The 26,284-nt window shown below is 44.5% G+C and overlaps 1 protein-coding gene across 2 annotated transcripts in view; it reads right to left on the bottom strand.

Annotated features, from left to right (window-relative positions):
* Nucleotides 1–26,284, bottom strand: part of Dnai1 (dynein axonemal intermediate chain 1) — a 63,454-nt gene that overhangs the window by 19,888 nt on the left and 17,282 nt on the right. For both annotated transcript variants that reach the window (XM_070009025.1, XM_070009017.1), the window contains exons 2-12: nt 21,290–21,322; nt 17,985–18,083; nt 17,715–17,795; nt 16,224–16,350; nt 15,840–15,955; nt 15,469–15,588; nt 14,494–14,553; nt 13,120–13,254; nt 7,755–7,839; nt 3,526–3,643; nt 3,172–3,215 (exon numbers count right to left, since the gene is read on the bottom strand). In XM_070009025.1, coding sequence (XP_069865126.1) covers nt 3,172–3,215; nt 3,526–3,643; nt 7,755–7,839; nt 13,120–13,254; nt 14,494–14,553; nt 15,469–15,588; nt 15,840–15,955; nt 16,224–16,350; nt 17,715–17,795; nt 17,985–18,083; nt 21,290–21,322 — 1,018 coding nt within the window. The remainder of the gene's footprint in view (nt 1–3,171; nt 3,216–3,525; nt 3,644–7,754; nt 7,840–13,119; nt 13,255–14,493; nt 14,554–15,468; nt 15,589–15,839; nt 15,956–16,223; nt 16,351–17,714; nt 17,796–17,984; nt 18,084–21,289; nt 21,323–26,284) is intronic.

The raw sequence follows: 26,284 nt of genomic DNA, 5'->3' as shown, positions 1-26,284 counted from the left end.
AGAGAGGGGCTAGACTGAGGCACAACTGGCTCTTCCTGTTCTTCCCATATTTGACCTGCTGACAAGTTTCTTGTCCCATCTCTTGTATGATAACCTAACCTCAGAAACTCAAAGAGTTTCTATGATGTGTTCCACCATGCCTGCCTGGCAGACCATGGAGAATACCCATTTCTCTGCTATGAACTGGCTAATGAGCTGGAAAGGACTCCTTTGGTGTAGTAGGCTGAGATAACCAGCCATCTCTTTTTGGACTCGTTGCCTTTTGTCTTCCAACATTCCTCTACCTGCTTTTACCTGCTTATAGCCTCTTTCTCCATAAGGAGCCTGGCCTTAGGGAACATCCCTGTCCCTGCTTTTTTATCTGTGTGTGTGTGTGTGTGTGTGTGTGTGTGCACGCGTGCGCGTGCATGCGCGTGCGCTAGTCCTAAGGCTTGAACTCGGGGCCTGGGTGCTGTCCCTGAACTTCTTTTGCTCAAGGTAACATTCTACCACTTGAGCCACAGCTCCACTTCTAGCTTTTGGGTGGTTAACTGGAGATAGGAATCTCATGGACTTTCCTGCCTGTGGTTGGCTTAGAACATCAATCTTCAGACCTCAGCCTCCAGAGTAGATAGGATTACAGACACAATCCACTGATGCCCAGCTTTATCTCTGCCTTTAACTAGCCTAATGTACTGATAACCAGCCACTCTAGAAGGGAGGCAGGTGTGGATGCTTCTGTGATGCTGCAGGAAGTTAGCTGGACTCCCTTTTCTCTACCTGCTTGGTCCTGACCTGACTCCAGGCAACCTTTCCCACCCCATGATGGGATCTAGGCCTGGTCCTCCCCACAGTACATGCCTAATCCCATTATCAAAGTTTTATGTAGCTGGGTCACAGAATAAACATCTGGGAATTCTAGGCAAAAGGAGGTTTATGAGGTCTAGACTGAGCTTACAAGGGTCAAACCCAGCAATAAACCCAGTGTTTGTCTACACAAGGCAAAATCTTTTTTATGGGAGATTGATATTTGCGAGCTTCCAAAGACTGATAGAAGCTGGTGAGATCAGCTACTCCGTACAGTGACCCCATCTGGCAACTAGGGTGCCCTCTGCCTGCCTCAGCTGTGCACTGTTTCTTCCATGAAGACACCCAAACACCCAGGAGTGTGGGCCTCCCAGGAGTGACTTCAGGAATAGATTCAGGAGCCTTTCAGAGCCTTTCTAAGCCCACACTGGCTGTTCAGGCCTTTGCTGGTGGTACTAAAAGATGCACGACTCTGTTATAGATGAAAGCTGCCATCAAGCTCATCTGAAAGCTGGCCAGCAACTCCTGAGCTACTGCCAACCACTGCAAATATCACAGCCACTGACACTGGATCCTACCACCTATGAGAGATTCCTCAGCTTCCCTATTCTGCTCCAGTCTCCCAAAGGTGTTTCAGGAAAGCCAGGGGGAAGAACAACAGACAGATCAACAATGACCCACTTTCATGAGTGAGTGGTTCTTACGGCTGGCAGGACACGTTAACTTCTTTTCTCTGTGTGCCTCACAGTGGCATTGGGCTGGAGGCCTGGCAGTTGGTCAGCTCTGTGTGTCACCCATGAGGAGACTAAGTCTCAGGAGCACATTCCTGAGAACCAGTTCTCCAGGGGAAAGTCTATAGCTGCCTGTGGGGACCACTCAGGTACACGCTGTGGCTAAAAAGACCAAGGGAGGGCAGAGACCTTTCCTGGGCAAGTACCTAAGCAAAGGAGGCCACTAGGTCTGTCAGCTTGAGGTCATGTATTTGTGGGAGGTGAGTTACCCTTCTCTACAGTTCCTGACCAAGTTTGTTTTCCATGGATAGCTTCCCATGACCCCAACCAGCTGACACTACTTCTAAACATGGGTGGAGGTAGAGGAGGCTAGAACTAACATTTTCTCCTCCCATCTTCTGGGGAACACTCATCCCCTCCTCACCCCCAGCCCCACACACCTCAGTCTTGGGCAGACAGCCTGGGCCTGGAGCATTCTCACAGGGGGCTCCACGCCCACTCCTGGGAGGGCCCGCCCAAGCCCCAGGCCCTGTTCCAGGCCCAGTAGCTGCAGCAGAGGGGGAGGAATGTTCTAGTTCCTTGCCAGAGGGGGAGGGCGCTTCCCATTTGGCAGCAGCCCACCCTCAGGAGTAGGGACACAAAGCAGGCATTTAGGGCATCCTCAAAGGCAGCCCAGACCACAAGACTGGGAGCAGCTCCAAGGTCTCCTCCCTGAGAGGAATGACAAACACCAACTCCTCCCTTCAACCCCTGCAAACACCTCCTCCCCCCATCCTGGTCAAAAAATGGGCGGACAGACGATCTAAGGGGCAGTGACCAGGAGCTTGTATGCCTGCCAGCCAGCAGCAGCTTGGAGAATGGAGAGGTTTTTCTGTTTGCAGAAGCTGATCCTCCTAGCCAGAGAACAAGCTGTTAGCATTAGAGAAGTACGCCTGAACGTGGGGAGCCTGAACGCAGGGCCCTCTCCCGTTAGGAAGGGGGAATGTCCAGGCCAGTATAGCAGTAGGGGCTTTTACTTGAGCCAAGTAACATTTGGAAAAGCAAATAGTCCAGTCACAGTTACCACCATGGGCTACCTCCCTATCTTGTCTTGACAGGGAGTCTTCCGAGCTTCAAAAACTCTCCCCAACTCACCCTCACCTCCATTCTGCTCCAGGGCCTGGTGAGGAGGAAGTAGAGGAGGAGGAGAGGGCCTCCATCTAATTCTCCTGTGTCCTTCAGATACCTCTCTCTCACATCTCCCAGCCTCCAATGTGAAGCCTACAATTCCTCCTGACATAGGCCTCCTTGTCCTTCTTGAGTTTCTTCAATGGTTTTCCTTGAAGAGTTTTGTTGGAATGGCTTAACAAGTCTTTTAAGGGCTGACTCAAGCCCCCTGAACAGCTTTATTTCTTGCCATCCCGCATGCTTCTAGACTTAGCCCACATTGGCTTCTCTGCTAGGATGATCTCCCTCTCTTTTTCTGAGACCCAGTGGACATATTCAGCTTGATGAATTCCTAAACCCAGCACTAAATGCCCATACAATTGTAGATCTTCACTATCAGATTGTGATTGTGTCCTATTTCTCACACATGGGAAGGAACTCTGAACAGAGTAGGAATCTAGTGTCTATTCTTTACAAGAACAAATGAATGAATAGCTAGATCACTTACAGGAGCCGTGTCCCACTGCAAACAGATCATTGTACTTTGGATTCCTGCAAAAGAAATGTGAACCTATTGGCACACAAAGTAGACCTAGTAGCTCTTATATAGTTAATGATCTTTCCCAGGGCCACTACCTAAATACGCTGCGGACATCTACTATCCCCCCTAGACCCTTACCACCTGGGAAACCCTGAGTGATCCTGCAGTCTAATAAGAATCCCCATTCTGGTCTTCCATAGTGCCACATTTCACAATCAATGTGGTTAAGTGCAATAAAAAGGGTAGTTCAGGGCTTGGCACCGGGTACATGGCACAGATACCCAGGGATGGCTCTAGGATTGCTGCAATGCCTGTACTCACCAGGAGAGGGCGGTAACAGCCAGGCGCTTGGCTTTGTCATTTTGGAACTTCCAGAGTGGCAGTAGCGTACCCTCCTGGTCTCGGTATTCGTCAGCAGCATCCTCATAGTACTTAAAATCTTAAACATGAATAAGCAGAATCAGATCTCAGACTGCCATTTTGCAGCAAACCAAGGTCGAACGCTTGTCTCTTCTTGGACAATACAACAAACCTTTCTGTATTTGGGAGTGGGGAAAAAGAGCACCTATCTCAAAAGACTTGTGAAAATATATTTTCAGTTAACACATGCAAAGTGCTTAGAAAAATGCTCCGTACACCGTGAGTTCTCTTGGTCTGTTACCAACTGTTACCATCATTGTGACTGGGCAAATTACAATAAAGCAGCTTTGTGTGCATAGATAGAATCCCAGGTTGGTTTCAGTACTTATCCTCATGAATTTCTTTCTGCCCTTCAGAAGGTTCAGATTGGAGTGACCAGATTTCAAGGGCTCAGCTGCCAGAGACTGATTAATACTTCTTTTAATTCTGCTTCCCAAATCCCTAAAAGGCAGCCCCACTTCATAGTCATTGCCAACCCTCACTATAATAAAGCTACCTGGATCCCCATGGATCCCCCAGAATCTTCATCTGTCCTCAAAACTGTCTCTTCCCATTTTCTCCAAGCAAGGAAGAAGCTCCATCCTTGCACCTGTCTAACCAGCAACCTGGGTAAGCTTTGACTGATTTTTTTCTAGTATGTCTCATATTTTCCTCCTTTTTAATCCATTAATTTCTGTCCAAACCCACAGCCACTACCTATGTTCAGATTTCAATGATCTATCACTTGGTTAGTACACACATCCTCTAATTGGTCTCCCTCACTCTGTGAGCCATCCTGCAGATCATGTTTCAATCAACCAGCTGAGTGAGAGCAAACAACCTCTTCACTACATCACCCTCTCACCACAGTGAGACCTCTCAATGGCTCTCCTTAGTCACTAGGTCTACATCATTTTGAGCCATCTGTTCACATGTGATCTGTACCAAGTAGTCTGTATTCATGAATCAAATTGTGTCAGGTATCAGTGTGTTTCTACATGACTTTCCATGACTAAAATGTCATGTTCATGACAGACTCCTAACCTACTTCTGACCTAGATTAAGCTCTTCCTCCTCTGTAACATCTTCCTTGTCTTTTTTCTTCTTTTGTGTGTGTGCGCGCGCGCGTATGTGTGTGTGCACGCACGTGCACGTGTGTGCGCGCATGCACATGCCCTGGTAACAGAACTCGAACACAAAACAGGGGCACTGTCCCTTAGCTTTTTTGCTCAAGACTGGCAGTCTACCACTTGAGTCACAGTTCCACTTATGTCTTTTTGGTGGTTAATTGGAGATAAATGTCTCACAAACTGTCCTGCCTGGGCAGGCTTCAAGCCATAATAATCAGATCTCAGCCTCTTGAGTAGCTAGGATTGCAGGTGTAAGGCACTAGCTCTTGTTCGTTTGTCCTTTTTTTTTTTTTTTGAAATGAGCTCTCTTTTTTTGGCCAGTCCTGCGGCTTGAACTCAGGGCCTGGGCACTGTCCCTGAGCTTCTTTTGCTCAAGGCTTGAACCACGGTATCACTGCTGCCTTTTTCTGTTTATGTGGTACTGAAGAATTGAACCTAGGGCTTCATGCATGCTAAACAAGCACTCTACCACTAAGCTACATTCCCGGGATGGTCCTGAACACTTGGGTTTAAAGCTTCCTCCTACCTCAGCCTCCCAAGTAGCTGGGACTATACTCATGTACCACCTCACCTACTTGTTTTGAGTACAGTTAATTTCTCTTCTCTGTTCCAACCTTGCCTCTCCTCTCCATTACACTGGCCTTAGGCCTGTCTTTCCCATTTCACAGCAGGAATCATGTTATATTCGTCTCAGGGTCACATAGCACAGGGATAGCCACACAACAAATATAAGAAATAAAGTAACAATGGGACCAATTAGAGAATGAACTCTCTCATCCAGCAGGGCCAAGGACATGCTCAGGCTTGCCCCAGCCATTCTCACAATACACCTCTCCCTCCACCCCCCCAGCCCCCCACCCCCGACACTGTGGTACTACATTCAAAATGGGGGGAAAAAAATTAGAGTGGCCAGAAAGGTGTCAGCCTTGATCAGATCAGAGAGTCCTGAGCTTGGGTATCTTTAAAAAATACTTCATTTCAAAGAGGAGATTAATTGGTAACACTTCTCTATTCTATTTTCACTTCTTCATGATTACACTTTCCCAAAGGGAAAATACTATACAATTCAAAGAAATCAAAGTTCAATGCATTTTTATGTGACTGTGGTCTTATAAATGAAAGTGGTTCACAAGGCCAATTTCTCCATGGATATTAATCAGGTTTGCAGCTCTTTGGTGGGCCACTTGTACAGACTGGGTTTCAGGAAGCCAAGCTGTGTGAGTGACAAATTCATTCACAGCTGCTCTGTACTTTGACAGCTTTGAAAAGCACTCAAGGTCGTTTTCCAGCCTGAATGATAACTAGGGGGCTTGTTTAGGCTGCTGGTCTTGGCAGCCTTAGTTTCTATGTCCCCTGGGTGAGCAATGAGCATCAAGTCACCAAGACGAGCCCTAGGCTGTCAGCAAAGGAGACCAGCCAGAAGCAAGGAGTTGCCAACTCTGGGGAGGCAGCTGCTCCAAATAAATGCACAACCTCTCAAGGAAATACAAGCCACTTGGGAATGTGCTGTTCATGCCATGGGAAGGATTCCATTTCCCTGGCACTGTCAAAGACACCAGAATTTCCCAGGCTCCCAGGATTTAAGTGTTTCTGAATCAATCCCTTTCTTTGCTTCATCACTAATTAATCACCAGGATAGATCTATTGAATGTGTGTATTTGAAATGTCTCCTCCCTGTTCAGTGGTTCTGTAGCCTAATGGTAAAGTTTTTAGGCAATGGATCCAAAGGGCCTGTGCTCAAGTTCTGGTTTTTACCACTCACATCCCCCACTAGTTATAATTTTGAACAAATGGCAACATCCCAGCCTGAGTTTTTCATCTATAAAATTAGATAATGGGTTGAGGAGATAGCTCGGTGGTAGAATGCTTGACTAAGTGAGGTTCAATCTCCAGCATAAAAAAAGAGGAAAAAACCCACAACATAAACAACAAACAACAAACAGCTGAATATGTCAGACTATTTTTGCCCAGCATAATAGTAGTTGAGTGTACTAGGAGGCTAAACAGGAGAATCAAGAGTTTAAGGCCAGCCTAGGGCTACAAAGTGAGACCTTGTCTCAAAAATAAAAAAGAGATAATAATGGTAGTTGTCAGCCAAAAATAATGTGTAAAATGTACTACACAATGCCCAACATATGGGCATTCCCAGTGAACACTTGCTCTCCTTTTTCTCTACCCCTTATGATGAAAGCTGGTCTGATATGGTAAGGCCCATTCCATACCATTCCTTCACCTCTGTCCCTGTGTTCGCCACAATCACATCTTCCTCCTGGTCCACTCTCACTGGGCTGTGTCCTAGCTGACAGATGCTAGTTTCTCTGAATTGTGTGGTATTCAAGACCCTTAATAATCTGGCTCCAACTGTCCCTTAACTTTCAGCTTTCCAACAGCTCCTGTTAGGGTCAATTAGCCTGCTGTCCTTTGTCCCCAGGGTCTATTCATACTCATTCTCACTGCCAAGTCCCTGCTTGTGCCATCTTCTGTCCAGAACATTCTCCCTTCTGCTATCCTCCCACTCAGATGCTGCTTATCCCATAGCATCTAGCTCAACCTTCCTGAAGCCTTCCTTGTCAGCTTCTACTCATCCCTTATTTGCCCTCTTCTTTTCTTGGGAGATCCCCAGAGCAGTTTCTATCCTTACATTTTACCATCATAGTAACCCTAAGAAATCTGGGTGGTGAAGACAACACAGAATGAGGAAGCTGAAGATCTAGGTTCAAGTCCTCTTTGCCACTAACTAGCCAGGTGGCCTTGGCCTTCATTGTCTTGAAAGCAAAGTCAGCAATCATCTTCACTCTACCCGCTTCCCAGAGCCATTGGGAAGATGATATTAGATCATTATGGGAAGGTGTTTCTGTGCTACACCACGGTAAGATCGCATCACTATACATATTGTCCCTTATGGCATTGTTCATGGTTACCTTGCATCGGTCTCATCTCTTCACTGACATCCAGAAGAGGAAGGGATTCTTTTTCCTACTTTATATATATTTTTTGCATCTGTAGGGTCATTGATCTTACCTTGAGCAACATCATCATATGTATTCTGGTTGACCATGCGCTCCACAATTTTAGCAGCTTGGGACACTTTTGTGATATCATCACTCTGTGGGGTGACAGAAGCCACATATTCTCTTAAGCCAGGACAGATGCCCCAAGACAGAACCCAGACTCATAACTGATTTAGCTATGCCTTCCTGCTGTCTGCCATCATGCCTCCATGCCATAGTACCCACCCAGATAGTGCTATTATTACTATTATTATTATGTTATTGTTGTTGTTGTTGTTGTTGCCAGTCCTGGGCCTTGAACTCAGGGCCTGGGTTCTGTCCCTGAGCCTCTCTGTGCTCAAGGTTAGCACTCTACCACTTTAGTTACAGCGCCACTTCCAGCTTTTTCTGCTTATGTGGTACTAAGGAATTGAACCCAGAGCTTTGTGCATGCTAGGCAAGCACTCTACCACTAAGCTACATTCCCAGCCCCCAGATAGCTCTATAATGGTATCTCTGCATGGCTCTAGTTCACTCTACCGCTGTATTTAGGAGCCCTTCCATCACAGGTGGAAAAAGGGGTCTAAATCTGTGATTTCAAGCACGTGCATAGAGCTGGCTTCATGTTCCTTTATTCAGTACTTATTTTGGAAAATGCCTTTTCCATCTCTGAGTGTAAGGCAAAACATCTAAGTTATAAGTTAGTCCTTTGCTCTTGAGAGAGCAGATAAGAATCAGTTCAGGGCCTTTCTAGCGGGATACAGAGAGATTTCATCAGCTCAGAAAGTGACAGATTCCCCTTAAAGGTCTCAGAGATCTTCTGGTCCAATCCTTCCTTTAGTCACAGGTTGAGGAAGTCACAGAGGCCCAAAGATGGGGAGAGATATGCTTGTAATCCAACAGTCCTGCCCACTGCCAGAGGAAGCAGAACGTTTGACATCAAGGAAAATAACTCATTCTGAACTAAAAAGCAAGAATATCATTGTGTGAAATTCCACAAGGTAAACCACTTGGGAGCCTAATAAAGGAGCCAAGAGTTTAGGGGAGGCTAAGTGGGATCTAGTCATCCAGAGAGCCAGTGGCTCCTGAGGATCAATCAGCTGTCCTGGGAGTGGTGACACCAGTAGTTAAGAAAGTGGATTCTAAGCCAGGCACTGGTGGCTCAAGCCTGTAATCGTAGCTACTCAGGAGGCTGAGATCTGAGGATCACAGTTCAAAGCCAACCCAGGCAGAAAGTCCGTGAGATACTTATCTCCATTTAGCCACCAGAAAATCAGAAGTGAGGCTGTGGCTTAAAGTGGTAGAGCACTTGAGCAAAAAGAGCTAAGGAACAGCGTCCAGGCCCTTAGCTGAAGCTCTGCAAACAAAAATGGCAACAAAATAAGTGTATTCTAGAACCTCACAGATCTATCTATCTATCTATCTATCTATCTATCTATCTATCTATTTTTTTATTCATTCATCCAGAGTTTTGTTATGTTATGCAGCCCAGACTGATCTCAAACATAAAATCCTCTCCCCAAACACTAGGATTTCAAGTAGCCATCACCAAGAGTGGCTTAAAAACCTGCATTCCTATTCTATCCCCCTGTTTGGAAGCCAGGCAGTAACCTTGAGCAACTTCCCTAAGTTGCAGAGTCCTTTTGACAAAGGGGGATGAATGGCAGCATCTGCCATTTTGTCAGATCATTGAGAAGACTGGACATAATATTACATGTGTTGGGATTTAACACAGTTCCTGGTAGTAATGGTTGAAGGAGTATCAGGGGGGCGAAAGGCAGCATCATGAGGTGAAGGCTTAGAAAGTTGCATGTCGGGAAATGGTCCTGTGAGGGCATTTTGCCACACCTCAAACTGGCTCCAAATGGACCAAGAAGTGTGGCAGTACATACAGTCAGAACAAAGTTAATGAGACCTTAACTCAGAAATAAAATATGAGGGTTGTATGCCTGACTCAAGTAGTAGAGTGTTTGTCTAGCATGGGTGAGATTCTAAGTTCAATCTTCAGCACCATAAAAAGGAAACAAAAAGGAAGGCATTGGGTATTTGTAATAATAGTCCTCAGAATTTATCTGGGTCCTAGCTGTTACACCTATTCCTTAACCCAAAGCACCATCCTCTCCCCCTTGGCAGTTTCCCAACATGCTTAACTCTTCCTATGTAAGGTAGAAGTCTTTCTGATCAGATGGCCAAATTAGCTGAAGTTTGCTTTCCTGGGTCTTCTACGAATGGTCCTGACTCTATGTGATAATCATGAAGTGTTGTGTGCCCAATGACAGCACTTCTGCTGTAATCGGACAGTGCCTCATTCCCTCCAGTGAGCACTCCCCAAGTATCCTCTACCAAGCTCCATCAGCCATAGTATGGCATATTAATAACAGGCAAGTAATCTGTTAGAAGTTGTACATACATTATCATGGGTTCTCCCAACCATTTTGTAAAGCAGGTATCATCTGAAGGGCTTAGTGAGTGGGGAAATGGAAGTTTCAGAAAACCCCAGTTAATGCCCTGGTACCAGTGGCTCACAACTAGCTACTCAGGAGGCTGAGATCTGAGGATCTCAGTTCAAAGGCAGCCAGGGAAGAAAAGTCCCATGAGACTCTTATATCCAATTAACCATTCAAAAACCATAAGTTGAGCTTGAGCAAAAGAGCTCAGGGATAGCACCTCAGCCTATGAGCGCAAGTCCCATAACTGATGAGAGAGAGAGAGAGAGAGAGAGAGAGAGAGAGAGAGAGAGAGAGAGAGAGAGAGAGAGAGAGAGAGAGAGAGAGAGAGAGAGAGAGAGAGAGAGAGAGAGAGAGAGAGAGAGAGAGAGAGAGAGAGAGAGAGAAACACAGAGAGAAACACAGAGAGAAACACAGAGAAACAGAGAGAAAGAAACAGAGAGAGAGAGAAACAGAGAGAGGGAAACAGAGAGAGAGAAACAGAGAGAGAGAGAGAGAGAGAGAGAGAGAGAGAGAGAGAGAGAGAGAGAGAGAGAGAAACCTTAGCTAATAAGGGTCAAAGCAATGATTCAAGCACAAGTCTTTGGTTTCTAGCACCTACTCTCTTGTTCTGCTTGGAAATCTATTATCTTCTCAATCATATTACCCTCTCATGATCCTAGGAGAATCAGGGCTACTGATATGTGCCAAGGATAGAATACAGGGGCTCTCCTCTTTCTTGTAATGGATGCCATGCTACTTGAGCAGTCACATCTTTTTTATTAGTTCTTCATAAACTTGTGGCCTTCCTCCCACTCCTGCCTAATATTTCAGACCAGACAAACTTACATTCAGTACTGTGCATTTAGTGAAGTCATTAAGGATACCATGGTCCCTCACAGGACAGCTTCCTACAGAGTATCATAAACATACTCTAGGGGCTGGGAAGGTGGCTCAGTGGTAGAGTGCTTGCCTTGCATGGATGAGGCCCTGGGTTCAATTCCTCAGCACCACATAAGCAAAAAAGAAAAAAACCAGAAGTGGCACTGTGGCTCAAGTGGTAGAGTGCTAGCCTTGAGCTGAAGAGCTGAGGGACAGAGCCCAGGCCCAGAGTTCAGGCCCCATGACCGGACTCCCCCCCCCAAAAAAAAACAAACATACTCTCTTTTCTTCCCTCATGTATCTGATTTTTATTTTACTTATTATTATTTATTTTTATCCTTTCTCTCTCTTTCTTTCTTTATCTCTCTCTTTCTTTCTTTCTTCTTCATTCCTTCCTTCCTTTTTGGCAGTACTGAGTTTGAAATCAGGACCTTGGGCATACTAGGAAGGCACTCTGTCCCTTAAGCTATACCCCCAGCTACACCTGTGTTTATTCTTTTTTAACCAACCTAAACAGACTTGGATCTTTGAGAAAAAGGTATTATTCTATTCACTCACTGAGCCTGGACAAAGAGAAAGTCATTTACTTTTCCCACTGTATTTCACAGTCAGCCTACTTTAATAACGGGATTTCCAGTTAGAACTCAATTCATTTTTTAGGAAAGATTGCACACCATTGCACTTCCTGATAAGTGATTGTGTGCTATACTCAATGTCCTGCCTCCACTGTAGCATCTTCATCCAAAGGGCTGGAAACTTACATGTCAGTCAAGCTGGAAGATCCCAGGCTGAAAGAAGGAGTGGGGACTGTCCTCTCTGAGGTATTTGTTTTACCCTAAACTCTGTCAGGGCTGAGACCCCAGCTCAGTTTTCAGTCTCAGCCAAAGAATCTTTTTCTATTGGATCCTAAATCTTAATGATTGTATTTGAGGTTTCTGCAACCATGGGTACCAGCACAGTCCATAATCAAAATCTGATGGATCTTCATAAGTGCCCTGACCCGGGACAGAGCCCTTTTGAAGCCTCTAACCTCTGGGGAATGATACAGGACGAGCCAAGAATCTGCACAGAACAAGCCTTAGGGCAGGGACTCTATTCTTTCACCTCAGAGTTCCAGTACCCAGCATGGTCATGATCACTGGGTTCCACTCTAACAGATATATTGGAACAATTTCTATGAAACCATAACAAGAGACCTTCAAACATTCCCTCAAAAATGACACACACCATCAGGTTAGAGAACAGAGGATTGAGAGGAAGGGAGCATACTTCAAAGGAAGCAGAACTTCCTTTAATGGATCTGGTTTATTCTGAAGTGGAGCTCCAGCTTCTACTTCCCTGAGAGTGGCTCTGTGGGAGCTGTCCGTGGTGCTGAAGCCTGCCCCCAGCTTCCTCTGGCTCTTTTTCATTGCAGATCCAACCCATCCTCATCTTAACACTGGACCTGGCCTCCAACCCAGATTTCTCACTGCTGAAGGGTAGGCTTTAAGCATCTCCCTATGGTGACTCTTCCTTCAGTGACTACTCATCGCTGGATCACTATTCTGTGTGGCTCCACAAATATATGCTGGCTATGACCCTGTGAGCCTCCACTCTTGCTTGATCTTTCAAATGACTCTTACATGGCTCCTCATGGTAAACCCAGCATATTGTCCATGTTCATTGACCTGGCACTGATAGTACCTGTGCTTATCTCTGACATAGATATTGGCTCTTAAGACCCACCTTAAATATCAGGTACAATTAAACCGAAGGACTTAAAACAGAAAAGCTTCTTACCCGCCCAAATCCTTTGGAAGTGGTATCTTGTCCTCACCTCCTACCCCTATCCTAGGCAGATTATTTCTTCCTGATATCTATATAATGGTTTCAAGAAAGTTCATGGCTTCTTTGGGCCTATATAAAATTGGCGGGGGACACAAAATGCCAGAGGCAATTGTATTTCTCCTCATATCATGCCCCAAAGAAAGAACTATTCACACTTCAACATTAGCTGTCTTCTTAAGTATTTGTGAAGCCCTTCCCAGTCAGGTTTCCATCTACCCAGAGGCTGTTGCCTGACTGAGACATTCTGTGACAGAGACAAACCTGGGACTCCATGGATGTTAGCTTCCTTGAGGCCCTCTTCCCTGTTTTTTTAGCCACTGGAGTCTTTGCCTTTTCTTTCTCTTTGGTCTTTTCCAGCTTTTCAAGTTCATCCATGTAGGCATCATAGATTTCCCACTAGACAAGGACAAGATGAGAGAGTCATCACCCAACCAGCTTCTCTTCAGCATTCTAACTTGAGGAATTGGCCATGCTAACATGTCACAAGTCAACATAGCATCCTCTGTTCTTCCTAGTGTAATTATGTATTCAGTGTCTGTCTTCCCTGCTAGCCCTCGGCTTTGGAACAAGACTAAAGGCACTCTCAAGGACACTTCTGATCTGGCCTACCAACCCTGGAGCCCAGTGTCTCAGTCTTTAGGTAGAGAGCAGCACTGCCTTAGCCTGAAGTCTCCACTGGTCAAAACAAACCAGCAAACATCAGCTGGCTAACATCTTTGTTAGTGACCAATAAGACTCTGAATTAGGAAATTGAAAACATGTCTCCCCCATCAAAAAAAAAATACTGGCTCAGGCCAGCTATCTATAGCGCTGATCATAGCTCAGAATTAGAAAGAAATAAAAGATGAGAACCCCTGCTAAGTGGACCTGAAGAAAGGGAAGGCCAATGACAGCAGCTGAGGAAGCAAAGGATCTGGTGCTGGGACAATGCAAAGGACCAGACTGGGCAGTCACTGCCACCTGGAGGCCAGATAGGCACACCTTACATTTAAAAACTCACACATAGGCCAATATTCACTCTGCAGAGTATGTCAGCATAGGCTAATCTTACTGAGAACTCTCCAAGAACCCTGTGAGGCCACTTTCATTCTCTCTTGACAGAAAAAGAAACTGAAGCATGCGTTGCTCAAAATCTAATCACTGGAATAGCAGAGTTACAGCCTAAGTTTAAGTCTCCTAGCTCCAGATCCTGCCCAAATCAGCATGGTCATCTAGGAGTACTTGAGGGGGCAGTAGGAGAGTCTACAAGTGCCAAAGGCTTTTGGAAGGGCAATGTCAGACTACTAAGTCAGCTACAGGGTGCCAGGGGCTCCAAAGAGTCCATGAGAATAATTATTATCACCCAGTCTGGAGAAAGCTCCAGGAACCATGCGTACTTTCAGCTGGGACAGCCTGCTCTGTGTGATGGCATGTAGCTAGCTGATCTAGAGCTTGCTATGTGGAGACCTACTGTATACTGTACCTGGTGTTTAGAAACTGAATGCTCAGGACAATGAGAAGATAGGTGGATAGATGAGAAGGGCAGACTGACAGATGAGTCCCTAACTAGGCTCGTCTCCTTTGCTGCTGAAAGTGACAAGGATGAATGGCATTAGGGATAATGATGGGATAATGATGGCCAACCCAGGGTCTTACCTGATTGGCTGTGGCTGAAAAGTTTGCCCTGGGAGGAGGCTCCATCTGGCATTCTCGGTCCTAGAGAACAATGATACAGGAAATTCACAGAAAACCCTCAATTCCTCCTCACTCCAACTTAGGAGACGGTTGAGGAAGGGGTAGGACACAAATCTGGGAAAATAAAGAAAGGGATTGAATAATGCATTCAAAGCCCACATTCTTTCCATTCTGGCCTCTTTTAGAAGAAGCTGAAGCTATAAAGCATGACAATGTAGCCTTATTGTCTCTGTTTTAACCAAGATAAATTCCAAGTGGGGATGAACAGATCTACAAAAAGCCAAGATGTTACCAGCTTCCAACAGGCTCTGGAACTATTATCCCATATTCTGAAAAGGCTTCTTTCTAATACTGGAGTCTTTGGCTCCACTAGGGGAAGTCAGTCTCCCCCATGATATATCATCCAGATTAGGTGATGTCAACATAAGGGACCATAAAGAGTGTTAATCTTTGCCCTCCGTCGCAGATTCATTTCTGTCGAACACTGCCCTTGTTTGTGAATCTTGTACCTAAAACCTTGTAAGGCTCCCTCAGCTTGGTTCTCAGGATCTTCCATACTTACAAATCAGAGAACCTTCTAGATTTTTCCAGTTAGTCTACCATAGAGACTATCAACTTCAGTTGGACTGATTCCTAGGCCCCCTTCACCCTTAGCATGATGGGACATTGTCTGTCTTTCCCAAGTGCAGTTTTCTATTCCTTAGCCAAAGCTTAGTTTTAGTCTCTTCGGAGTTTGCAAGATTCATACACTCCTTGTCACTCTACTTGAATTGCCCAGATGGCTTACAAGGACTTTAATGTGTGCCCCAGCTCTACTTAGAGAGGTAAAACTGTGATCTTCCCTGCCACCCTTGCTAAGTTGAGGACTGCTAGGATGGGATCAGGTTTGCTTCTCCCCTGCTATACAAAACAGTGTCAAAATAAAGGAGACTGTACCCGAAGAGGGTTGTTTAAAGTCTGTGATGCCCTCTCACTGAAGTTAAACTGGTTAGTGAGTTTTCGCTCCTTGGGCTGCACAGGAGCCATAAATTCTTCTTCAATTACTTTTTCAGCTGCCTGAAAAGAAATAAAGATCCAGAGGACAAGCTTTAAGAGGAAGGCAGTGGGAATTCAGGAGAATCAGGAATAAGGGGCATTCCTGAAGTTGGAAAGAATGGGGGTGGGAGAGATGATGCTACAGACACATTGGAATCTGCAGCCTCTAATGTCTCACGTTTGCCTCCCTCCTTCTGTCCTGAACCACCCCTGCAGCCTCTATCCACAGTTTTCCCTGGAAGGAGTGGGTCAGAGAGTAACATCATACACACTTCAGTTACAGGCACATCTGTTTGACTGCCAGCTTCTGTTCCTGGTTCCTTTGGTTCTTCCTCTTCTTCAAGGACTTCTGTGTCTGAAACCACCTGCTTGATGGACTCCTGGGAACCTTGGTTGAAAATTTCCAATAAGCCAAAGTCCAGGCCTGTTCTTCCATTCCCTGGCAGGATGGCTTTTTTGGTGCCTGCCTGTCAGAACCTGTGTTTTTAGCCTGGGTCTTAGAGGATAACTCTTGGGCCTGTCCAGGAAAACTAGCTATCAGACATTATGTAAGTGAAGGCTCTGCCATGTTCTGGCATAGGAGTCAACTCTTTGGAAAGCCCAGACAAAGGGGACTAGGTTCGAGATTTCAACCTCAGGCTGGTCCACAGTCCTACCTGCCACTAATTCATTACGGTACTTCTGCCGCCGTCCTTCGTCAGAGTCTTTGGGAATCAAGTTGCCCACCTGGCTGAAGTGAACTGCAAGTTGGTTCACAAAGCCAATAGGCTTATATGTGCCTTCCTAAGAATAGAAGAGGCTGAGTAAGACCAGGGATCCCAAAAAAGGATGCTGTCAGAATGTAGTCTTCCTTTATTTTCTAAGGCTAGACAACCCATTTCTGTTAAAGGAAATACAGTTCACCAACTCTTCCATTAACTTGAAGTTTTCACCAAATTTCAGTTTAAAGAAGCAAATGTAATCCAGCATTTAAAAAAGTTCTCATCAAATATTTCTTTCTAAATACCCTCTGCTTCCAATTTGAAGCAGTTCCACATTTACTGATCACTGGTTCAGGTGCTTTGTCTCCTCTGTCTACACCAAGGATCCCAATCCATCTGCCTTACCACAGACCCTGGGCAGAGCAGATATAAGCACCAAATGCACCTTCACGACCCTACCTCCACTATTCTCAATAGATACCAAGTCCAGCCGGATATACAATTCCTACATTAAAGCAACATAATGATTATATATGATATTCTATGTAAAATATCTAACTAAACAAGAGACATGGCTCATGTCTACATGAGAGGTGATCAGGAGGGTTCTGATTCAAAGCTAATCTAGCCAAAAAGCTTGAGAAACTCCATCTCAGTCCATAAGCTTGGCATAGGATCTGTGCCTCTCATACCAGCAATGTGGGAAGCATAAATAGGAAGATTAAAATCCAGGCTAGCCTGGGGATAAAAATGGAAACTCCTAAGCTGGGCGCTGGTGGTTCATGCCTGTAATCCTAGCTACTCAGGAGGCTGAGATCTGAGGACCATGGTTCAAAGCCAGCCCAGGCAGGAAAGTCCATGAGACTCTTATCTCCAATAAACCACTAGAAAAACCAGAAGTGGCGCTGTGGCTCAAGCAGTAGAGCACTCGCCTTGAGTTGAAGAGCTGAGGGATAGCACCCAAGCCCAGAGTTCAAGCCCCATGACTGCCAAAAAATATAAATAAATAAATAAAATTGAGACTCCTGTTTGAAAAAGAATAAAACCAAAAATAGCAGAGGATACAAATGATAAAGTGCCTGCCTAATAAGCACAAGGCCTAGTTCCAATCTCAGTAGCAAAAGAAAAAGAAAAAGAAAAATCCAATATAGGATCTAACATTAATACATAGTAAACATGGAACAAATAGGTTCAAAATAGAAGAAGAAACAGAGGCACTGGTAGCTCACACCAGTAATTCTAGCTAATCAGGAGGCTGAGATCTGAGGATCATAGTTCAAAACCAGCCGTGGCAGAAAACTCCATGAGATTCCCATCTCCAATTATCCAGCAAAAAGACAGAACTAGACGTGTGACTCCTCTAATATGTAAAAGGCATTTGTAATGTGACAAGTCACTGCTTCTCCAAGGAGATACAGAGGCCTTGCCCAAGGAGGGACGACTTACTTTGAAGCTGTACCTGACAATATTCTCGGGTGCGTGTGGGTTGTTGGCTGTTAGGATCCGAGTGAACTCTTCCTTCAACTCCTGAGGGAAAGAAATACCAAGAGGATCATGCACTAGATCCCTGCCACTCTCTCTGAGGTTTAGGACCCCCAGGGTGCCAGTAAGAGTCACACATTCAGGCTTGTGCAGGCTTCTAATCCATACTATGGAAGACAATAACTCTGAAGCCGAAGAGGTGGCAGGAGCAATGATAGGAGATTGTTCACTCACCGCTTCTGTCAACTCTAGCTGGTCAGGGGGTCTAACTGTGACTTTGGACTGGTTCCAGTCATCGGTCCCTTCTCCCACTTCAGTCCCTGAATCTTCATCCTGGGACAGAAACCTTACATGAGGGTGATATTGATTAAGGTACATTGTACTAGTAAATTAACATGCTGAATTGAAATCCTTTTGTACAACTATTTAAAGATAATACAGTTTAAAAACAAAACAAAACAAATCACCTCACATGAGGGTTTGGAGTGTCTGATTGGCTGAGACAAGTAAGGAATGTTACAGGAAACCTCTTTATTCATGAAACTTCCCCGAAGCCAAGCTCTGCCTATTGTACATAGAATATAAAATGTACAATAGATTCCTCCATGGAAGAGTCCAAAGGGACTGCCCAGGCCAGAGGTCTCGTTGCCTTGAAAACCACAGCCCTGAGGGTCAGGGCTTAGCTGAAATATTGTGGTGGGTTCTGGCCACAGCGGTGGGACCAGAACTGGCTCCTCCCTTCTCCCTTCCCTTTAGCTTAGAAAGAAAAGTTCAGACCAGCGAGCTACCAAATGTAAGCCTTCATGAAAAAGTGGTTTAGACTCCAGAAAAGATGCCAAGCTGCTCTTTAGACTGCTCTACTCTAATTTATCCTTGATCCTCTACTTTGCTAGCTTACAGTAAGTTATTCTTGTTTTCTCTTGTACTTGATTACTTTGTGTTTTTTATTGTGAAAATACTGTACAGAGGGGTTACAATTACATGGGCAAGATAATGAGTACATTTCTTATCAAGCATTGTTGCCTCCTCCTTTGTTTCCCCTTCTCATCCCTTCCCATCTCCACCCCCCCCCCGTGCCCTCCCCACCCCAGCCCCCACCCCCACCCCACCCCCCCACCCCCGCCAAGGCTGTAAAGTTCATTTTTCTTTTCTTTTTTTTTGGGGTCCAGTCGTGGGGCCTGAACTCTGGGCCTGGGTGCTGTCCCTCAGCTCTTCAGCTCAAGGCTAGCGCTCTACCACTTGAGCCACAACGCCACTTCTGGCTTTTTTCTTTTTGCTTATGTGGTGCTAAGGAATCGAACCCAGGGCCTCAGGCATGCAAGGCAAGCGCTCTACCACTGGGCCACCTTCCCAGCCTGTAAAGTTCATTTTTCAACATAACACTTTGTACATCTCATTGCTGCAATAGGTCCATCTGTATCCCTATTTAAACAATTTGTTTTTTCCCTTCCCCTCCATAAATTATACCAACATCAAATACAGTGAAAGCAGGGGTTATACCGTGGGGGAAGGACATACAAAGCAACAAAGAAATAAATTATCTTATAGGGCTGGGAAGCTGGCTCAGTGGTAGAGTGCTTGCCTTGCATGCCTGAGGCCCTGGGTTTGATTCCTCAGCACCACATAAGCAAAAAGAAAAAAAGCCGGAAGTGGCTCAAGTGGTAGAGCGCTAGCCTTGAGCTGAAGAGCTGAGGGATAGGGCCCAGGCCCAGAGTTCAGGCCCCATGACCTGACACCCTCCCCCCCCAAAAAAGAAATCATCTTATAAATATGTTAGAAACAATTGCATGAAAGCAAAATCATTTCATTTCACCTAACATCAAATTATCTGAACTTTTATGCTTGTCTCAGACATATACTAGTTATTGCAAATAAAGGAAACCATGGGACCTATGTTTCTTTGAGCCTGGCTTACTTCACTTAATATAATTTTTTTCCAGGTCTTTCCATTTCCTAACAAATGGGGCAATGTCATTCTTTCTGATGGAGGCATAGAATTCCATTGTGTATATATACCACATTTTCTTGATCCATTCATCTACTGCAGGGCATCTGGGTTGGTTCCATATCTTAGCTATGGTAAATAATGCTGCAATAAACATAGTTGTGCTGGGAGCTTTAGTATGGTCTGGTCTGTGATCATTTGGGTAAATGCCCAAAAGTGGGATTGCTGGGTCATAGGGGAGCTCTATGTGGAGTCTTTTGAGGACCCTCCATACTACTTTCCAAAGTGGTTGAACAAGTTTACACTCCCACCAACAATGCAGTAGGGTTCCCTTCTGTCCACATCCCCTCCAGCATCGTACTTGATTACTTTAAGCCAAAACTCAAGGACTAGAAGTTTTGCCTTTTCTGACAGACAGGTAACTACTAGGCTATGATATCTATCTATCTATCTATCTATCTATCTATCTATCTATCTATCTATCTATCCACCATCTATCTTTCTATCCGGCCTTAAGGCCCTACAGATCTATAGATAGATAGATAAGTATCTATCTATCTACCAGGCCTTAAGGCCCTACGTCACTATAGATAGATAGATAGATAGATAGATAGATAGATAGATAGATAGATAGATAGATAGACAGACTTTAAGCTCATCCTTACCAACAATCAAAGATATGCAAAATAAAGCAATGTTTCTCCCACCCCAAAAAAATCTGGCAAGTTATAAAACAAAAACCAAACCAAACTGGCATCCAGTATTGGTGAAACTGTGAAAGCAGGCACCCATAAAGGAACATGACCTTTCTATAGAGCAGTTTGGAAAAATTTACCAAAGCTTGCCTAATGGCTGTTTCTATTCTTTCTATTTCTATTCTTTGATTCAAATTTCTATATGTGCAAATTTATATTAAGGATATAAGGAACATGCCCAAAGATTTAGGTGTGTGAATTTATATACTAAAAAGATATGTCTAAAAAGAGATTTAAATGTCCAGCAATAGGTATGCTTGAAAAATTATGATAGGGCCTTAAGGAATATATGTCAAAACATTATGTAGTAAATCCAACAGTGCTATAGAAGTATGTTTATTAGCAATGGAAAATACTCTAAATGGTTTATTTGAAACAACAAGCTATACAGTAATACATACATAGTGTGATTCTGTGTAAAAAATAACACATGTAATTTTCATATATTCATAAAAATATCTAGGATGATACAATATCATATGCTAACTAGAAGGTTATTCCAGGGTGGTAGGTTTAAGGGTAATTTTGTTTTTGGTTGTGGGGCTTGAATTCTGGGCCTGGACACCGTCCCTCAGCTCTTCAGCTCAAGGCTAGCACTCTATCTCTTGAACCACAGCACCACTTCTGGCTTTTTCTGAGTATGTGGTGCTGAGGAATCGAACCCAGGGCCTCATGCATGCAAGGCAAGCACTCTACCACTGAGCCACCTTCCCGGCCCTTTAAGGGTAATTTTAATGTTTTATCTTGTTTGAATTTTCCAAAAATATATAGATATATTTCCAACATAAAAGGTGCCATGAGCACCTTGGGAGGAACTGGTGGAGTCGGTCAGCACTTACTCTCTTCCTGGCTCCTCTGCTCACACTGACGCTCTGGAGGAAAAAGGAGAGAAACAGAAGGCAAAGTCACAAGCCAATTGATGTGGGAATATCATAAATAGTATCACAGAGAGTTTTCTATCCAAAACCTTGCAGATAAAGGTTATTAAACTTTCTCAAGTCTCAAAAACAGTTCTCTAACACTCTCAGTGGGGACACGTGTTCCTTGGTCCTGCCATGGGGCCTGGGTCTGAGGCAATCCTGTTTTAGCGTCAGTGAGACTAACTTACTAGGAATAACTGGGTACACTTGGCACTAGACTTTCCTCCCTCCCTCCCTCCCTTCCTTCCTTCCTTCTCTTCTTTCTTTCCCTTCCTTCCTACCTCTCTCCCTTCCTTTCTCCTTCCCCCTCTCCCTTCCTCTCTCCTTCCCTCTCTCCCTCCCTCCCTCTCTCTCTTCCCATTCCCCCTCTCTTTCTTCCTCAGTACAAGGCTTGAATTTAGGGCTTATTGCTTCTTTGTTGGTACTCTACCACTTGAGCCAATCCTCTAACTCTGCTTTTTGTTGGTATTTGTATAAGAAGCAAGCCTGTGACCTCCTCTCTCAGCTTCTTGGTTTATGATGGGATCCTCTTCCCACACAATCTCCACCATCTACCATGAAGGCCTTAACAAAGCTAGCTGAGGCAGTAGCCATGCCCTTGAACCTCCAGAACTGTGAGCTGAAAGAAACCTGCCTCAGTTATTTTGTTATAGTGACAAAATGCTGGCTAACCCAAACAATGTGCAATTCAAGTTGATAAACTTTGGTGGTGTATTTCTTTATTTGTTAGGCACTAGTCTAAGCAGTGGGACAGAGACAGCTGAGAAAGAGAGAGAGAGAGAGAGAGAGGAGAGAGAGAGAGAGTCTCTTCCCTCGTTTATTCAAGGTTCACAGAAGTCTGGTGAGTGTAATCTGTGTTTGTCACTTTCAGTCACTTAGCATGTTCCTTGGAAAGCTAACTCTGTCACAAGGTGCTGCAGAGATGCATAGGGGTACCCACTCAGTCTGGAGTGCTCAGGAAAGTTTCCAGAAGTGGCCATTTCTTAACTGGGTATCACAGGATAAGATGCACTGTCTAGGTAGAGAAGATGTTTTCAGAAGGAGAAAATAGCAGTTGCAGAGGCAAGGGAAGAACAATCACAGGCATAGTAAACCATTCTACAATACAATTCCAACAATATATCTATATCATACAGATAGCGTGTTTCAGGCCATCAAGCATGAGGGGATCTGCAGAGGACAGAGATGTGAGGGAGGGGAAGGTTTGAAAGAAGTCAGCCTAGCGCATGCACTAACGAGTCAAGACAACAGAGGAATGTAAGCCAGAGGTAACATGACACATCAGAAAAAGACTTCTGCTTCCAGCACTGTCACAGAGTACCTGTGTGATCTTGGGCAAGTCTCTGGACTACCTCAAGCCCACAGTGAGTGAGTGAGACAAGATGAGCTCTCACAGTTCTTATAAGGGTCTTTGGGAAACACTTGGATGGGGATTCCAGAACAGAAAAGCAGGTCTCAGCTTGGGTTGAAAGGATTCAGATTTCTGCCAGGTTGCCAAGGTTCCTGGTGGTGGGAACCCTGTTCTGAGGCTAAGCCATATGAGCCAGAAAATTCTTTCCTTTGAACAGCCTTTGATTCCTAAGGTAACGAGATAGAAGCATCACAACATCCAACAGCTTTTTGGCCCACTGCAGAGCCCTAGAGAGCTGATCCCAGCCCAAACCACCAGCCTTAAGTAGAAAACAAGATCCAGTTACCACTGCCCCCTGTAAATATGTCTGTAAAACATTTATCTGGCAATAAAAGAACTGACAAGGCAATTTGAGTGTAATTGTTTTTGGCAGTTGGAAATATTTCAATTAACACACTATAAAAGCCACACTATAATAAATGCAAAACAGGCCAATGAAATCAGCTACAGCCTGACTTCCCAACCATGGCAAAAGAGATTGAATGTCAGGCTGCCACTTTGGGCCCTTGGTCTTCCAGGAGGAGAAGCCTGAGACAGACAAGCCTGAATTCCTGAAAAGCTTTTGAAGGTTCCTTTCCAGAAGCCATCAAACCACAGAAGAAGAAAGCCCAAACTCCCTCAGAACCCCATCATCTGGCCCCAAGTCTCCATTCCAGCCTGTCCTACTGCCCTCATGTGCTAGGATATTCACAAGTATTCTGAGCCTGGCCTGGACCTTACTACTTTCCAATTCGCTTTTTACTATTCCTTCTGCCAGGAATGTTGTTTTCCTTCCCCCCATCACCCTCCCATCCTAATCCTCTGCCTAACAAAATCCTACCCACTTTCCCCCTGCTAGTCCTTTAGCTAACTCCTCCTGATAAATTTCCACCTTTCTTCTACCACCTTCCACTATTCCTTTCCTTACCTTGAACAGACTTTCATCCACCTTCAATCACCACCACTATCACCACAAGTACTGGCTGTTATATATAACATTAAGATCCAAATGTAACTTCAAATACACACTCTGTTGTCCCTGAGTTTGGGTCTATAAAAGAGGATAGTGCTATGAAAAGAAGCTAGCATATATGGGAAGTGACTTGGAAGTTCCAGTAAGGGAAGCTCATTATTTTTATGCTATCAACAAAAGAAGGCTACCTTCTCTTGGGCAGGCCATTCTATTTGGCCAATGGAAGATATCCATGAAAGACTGAGACAGGAAAAAGAAGCCCACCGAGCCCTCCAAGTTTCACACATCTTAACCCAGGTCATCAAGGAGGTAGATAGCAGAGTTCCAGCCTGACCTGCTCTGTTTTTCTGTTGTCTTTGTTAGAGATTTAAGTGTGAACAACCTAAGGGCAGGAACTGTGTCTTACTCACCTTTGGGCCTCTAGCACAGAGCACTGGGATGAGAGTTCACCTACTCTTACAAAGGTCAAGAGTAACCACCTCGCTGACTGGTGGTCACTTCTTAGGTTCTCTTGTACTATCTGACTTGGCTCTATTTTCTTTTTAATATCACGCATCTCTCCAATTGCTCCTCAATATCCTTGATCCCTCCCCTCTATGGATATATGATTTGCCCTCTAGTGCTCTTATTCTTTATACTCCCTTATGGTATTCCTATCTCCACCCATGGCTTCATCTTCTACTTCATGATAAAGCTCAGTGCAGTACTTCATATTCACATTTATCACAGGGCATTCAATATCGGTTTCTTTTCATCCCAAACGGCCACTTCCTCCAATATTCCTTGTCTCATGTAAGTGTACCAGTAGCCCTTTAGTCACCTGGATTGGAAGCTTGGAGCCATCAATCTCTTTGTCTTCTATTATCTTTCAACAGTAATAATTCAATTGTGAGTTCAAGGCCAGCATTACATACATAGCAGGGCCTTGTTTCAAAAAATGCAATAAACAGCCAGGCACAGTGGCTCATACCTGTAATCCTTGCTACCCGGGAGATGGAGACTGGGAAGATCAGTGTTCAAAGCCAATCCAGACAAAAGGTAGCAAGACCCCCATTTTTTAACCAATAAGCCTACTGTGGTGCCATATACCTATCATCCCATCAACCAAGGAGGCAGTAAATACGAGGATTTCTGTATGAAGCAGACCCTGGGCAAAACCATAAGATGCTACCTTACAAATAAACTAAAGCAAAGCCAAAAAGGCCTGGGGATGTAGATTAAGGGGTAGAGTGTCTATCTATCAAGTGCAGCCTCTGAGTTCAAATTCTAGTACTACCCAGCACTTCTAAAATGAAATGAAATGAGGTAAAATGCTAAGGCACTGAGCACTGCTCACATCAATGAATTGTTCACATTCAACAAAAGAATAATTTGAAAACAAGCTTCCTAGTCTAGTCAGTGTAAGAGATGGGCATTATTTACCAGAACTTAGAACTTAGAATGCTTTAGGGATACTTAAGGTTTAAAAATTCTTAAGCTTTTTTGCTTACAGCTAGTGCTCTACCACTTTGAACAACAGCGATTTTACTAGTTAATTAGAGATAAGAATTTCACAGACATTCCTGCCATGGCTGGCTTTAACCTAGATCCTCAGATCTCAACCTCTTGAGTAGCTATGATTACAGGTATGAGCCACTGACACCTGACCCATGAAGATATATTTATTTTATTTTATTTTATTTAGTTGGGGGGGGCTGGTCATGGGGCCTGAACTCTGGGCCTGTTGCTGTCCCTCAGCAATTCAGCTCAAGATTAGTGCTCTACCACTCTTGAGTCACAGCGCCACTTCCGGCTTTTTTCTTTTTTGCTTATGTGGTGCTGAGGAATCGAACCCAGGGCCTCATGCATGCAAGGCAAGTGCTCTACCACTGAGCCACCTTTCCAGCCCTATTTTTAAAATGTGTATATAATGTATCGATGGAGTCATGGCATCCATGTATGAGCTTTAAAATCAACCAGACACTGTGATATTGCTAATCCTATGACCCTAGATGAGTTATCTTCCCTAAATTCAGTACTCTTATCTTTAAAATGAGCATCATAGCAGCCCTCTCTCAATCATTGGTTTGCTATGAGGATTAAATCAATTAATGTCTATAAAGGTTATGTCTTCTGGCCAATAAATGATAGCTAGCATTATTACATTCCCAATTATGAATCTTGCTTTGCCCTAAGCCACAAGTGTGGCCCTTTGCCTAGTAGGAAGCACCCATTGTATGGATGACTAGAGTGTTTAGCAGATCACATATCCAAACCAAGTCAATGCTGAAACGTGATTGTTCCTGGAAAGGGGCTCTTCAAAGCATGCAAACCCACAGATGTTGTTTCCTCTTTTTGGGGACCCAGGAGACTGCATTTACCATTTCAGTTGTCTTGGTCCTTACTTTAAAACTCACTAACAGGTTTCCATTAAGCTCAATTGAAATGAAATACCTCACCAGCTTGCAGTCTGTTTCTAAAAGAGTAGAAGCTCTTAGTCCCAAAGGAACCTCAATTCACCAACAAATCTTCCTCTAGCTATAGTGAATGCATTTAAAATCCCAGAACCTAG

The sequence above is a fragment of the Dipodomys merriami genome, unplaced genomic scaffold (genome assembly GCF_024711535.1).
Source record: "Dipodomys merriami isolate MVZ:Mamm:240054 unplaced genomic scaffold, mDipMer1.0.p SCAF_11, whole genome shotgun sequence".
NCBI lineage: Eukaryota > Metazoa > Chordata > Mammalia > Rodentia > Heteromyidae > Dipodomys > Dipodomys merriami.
This window is presented reverse-complemented; position numbering and strand designations above follow the sequence as displayed.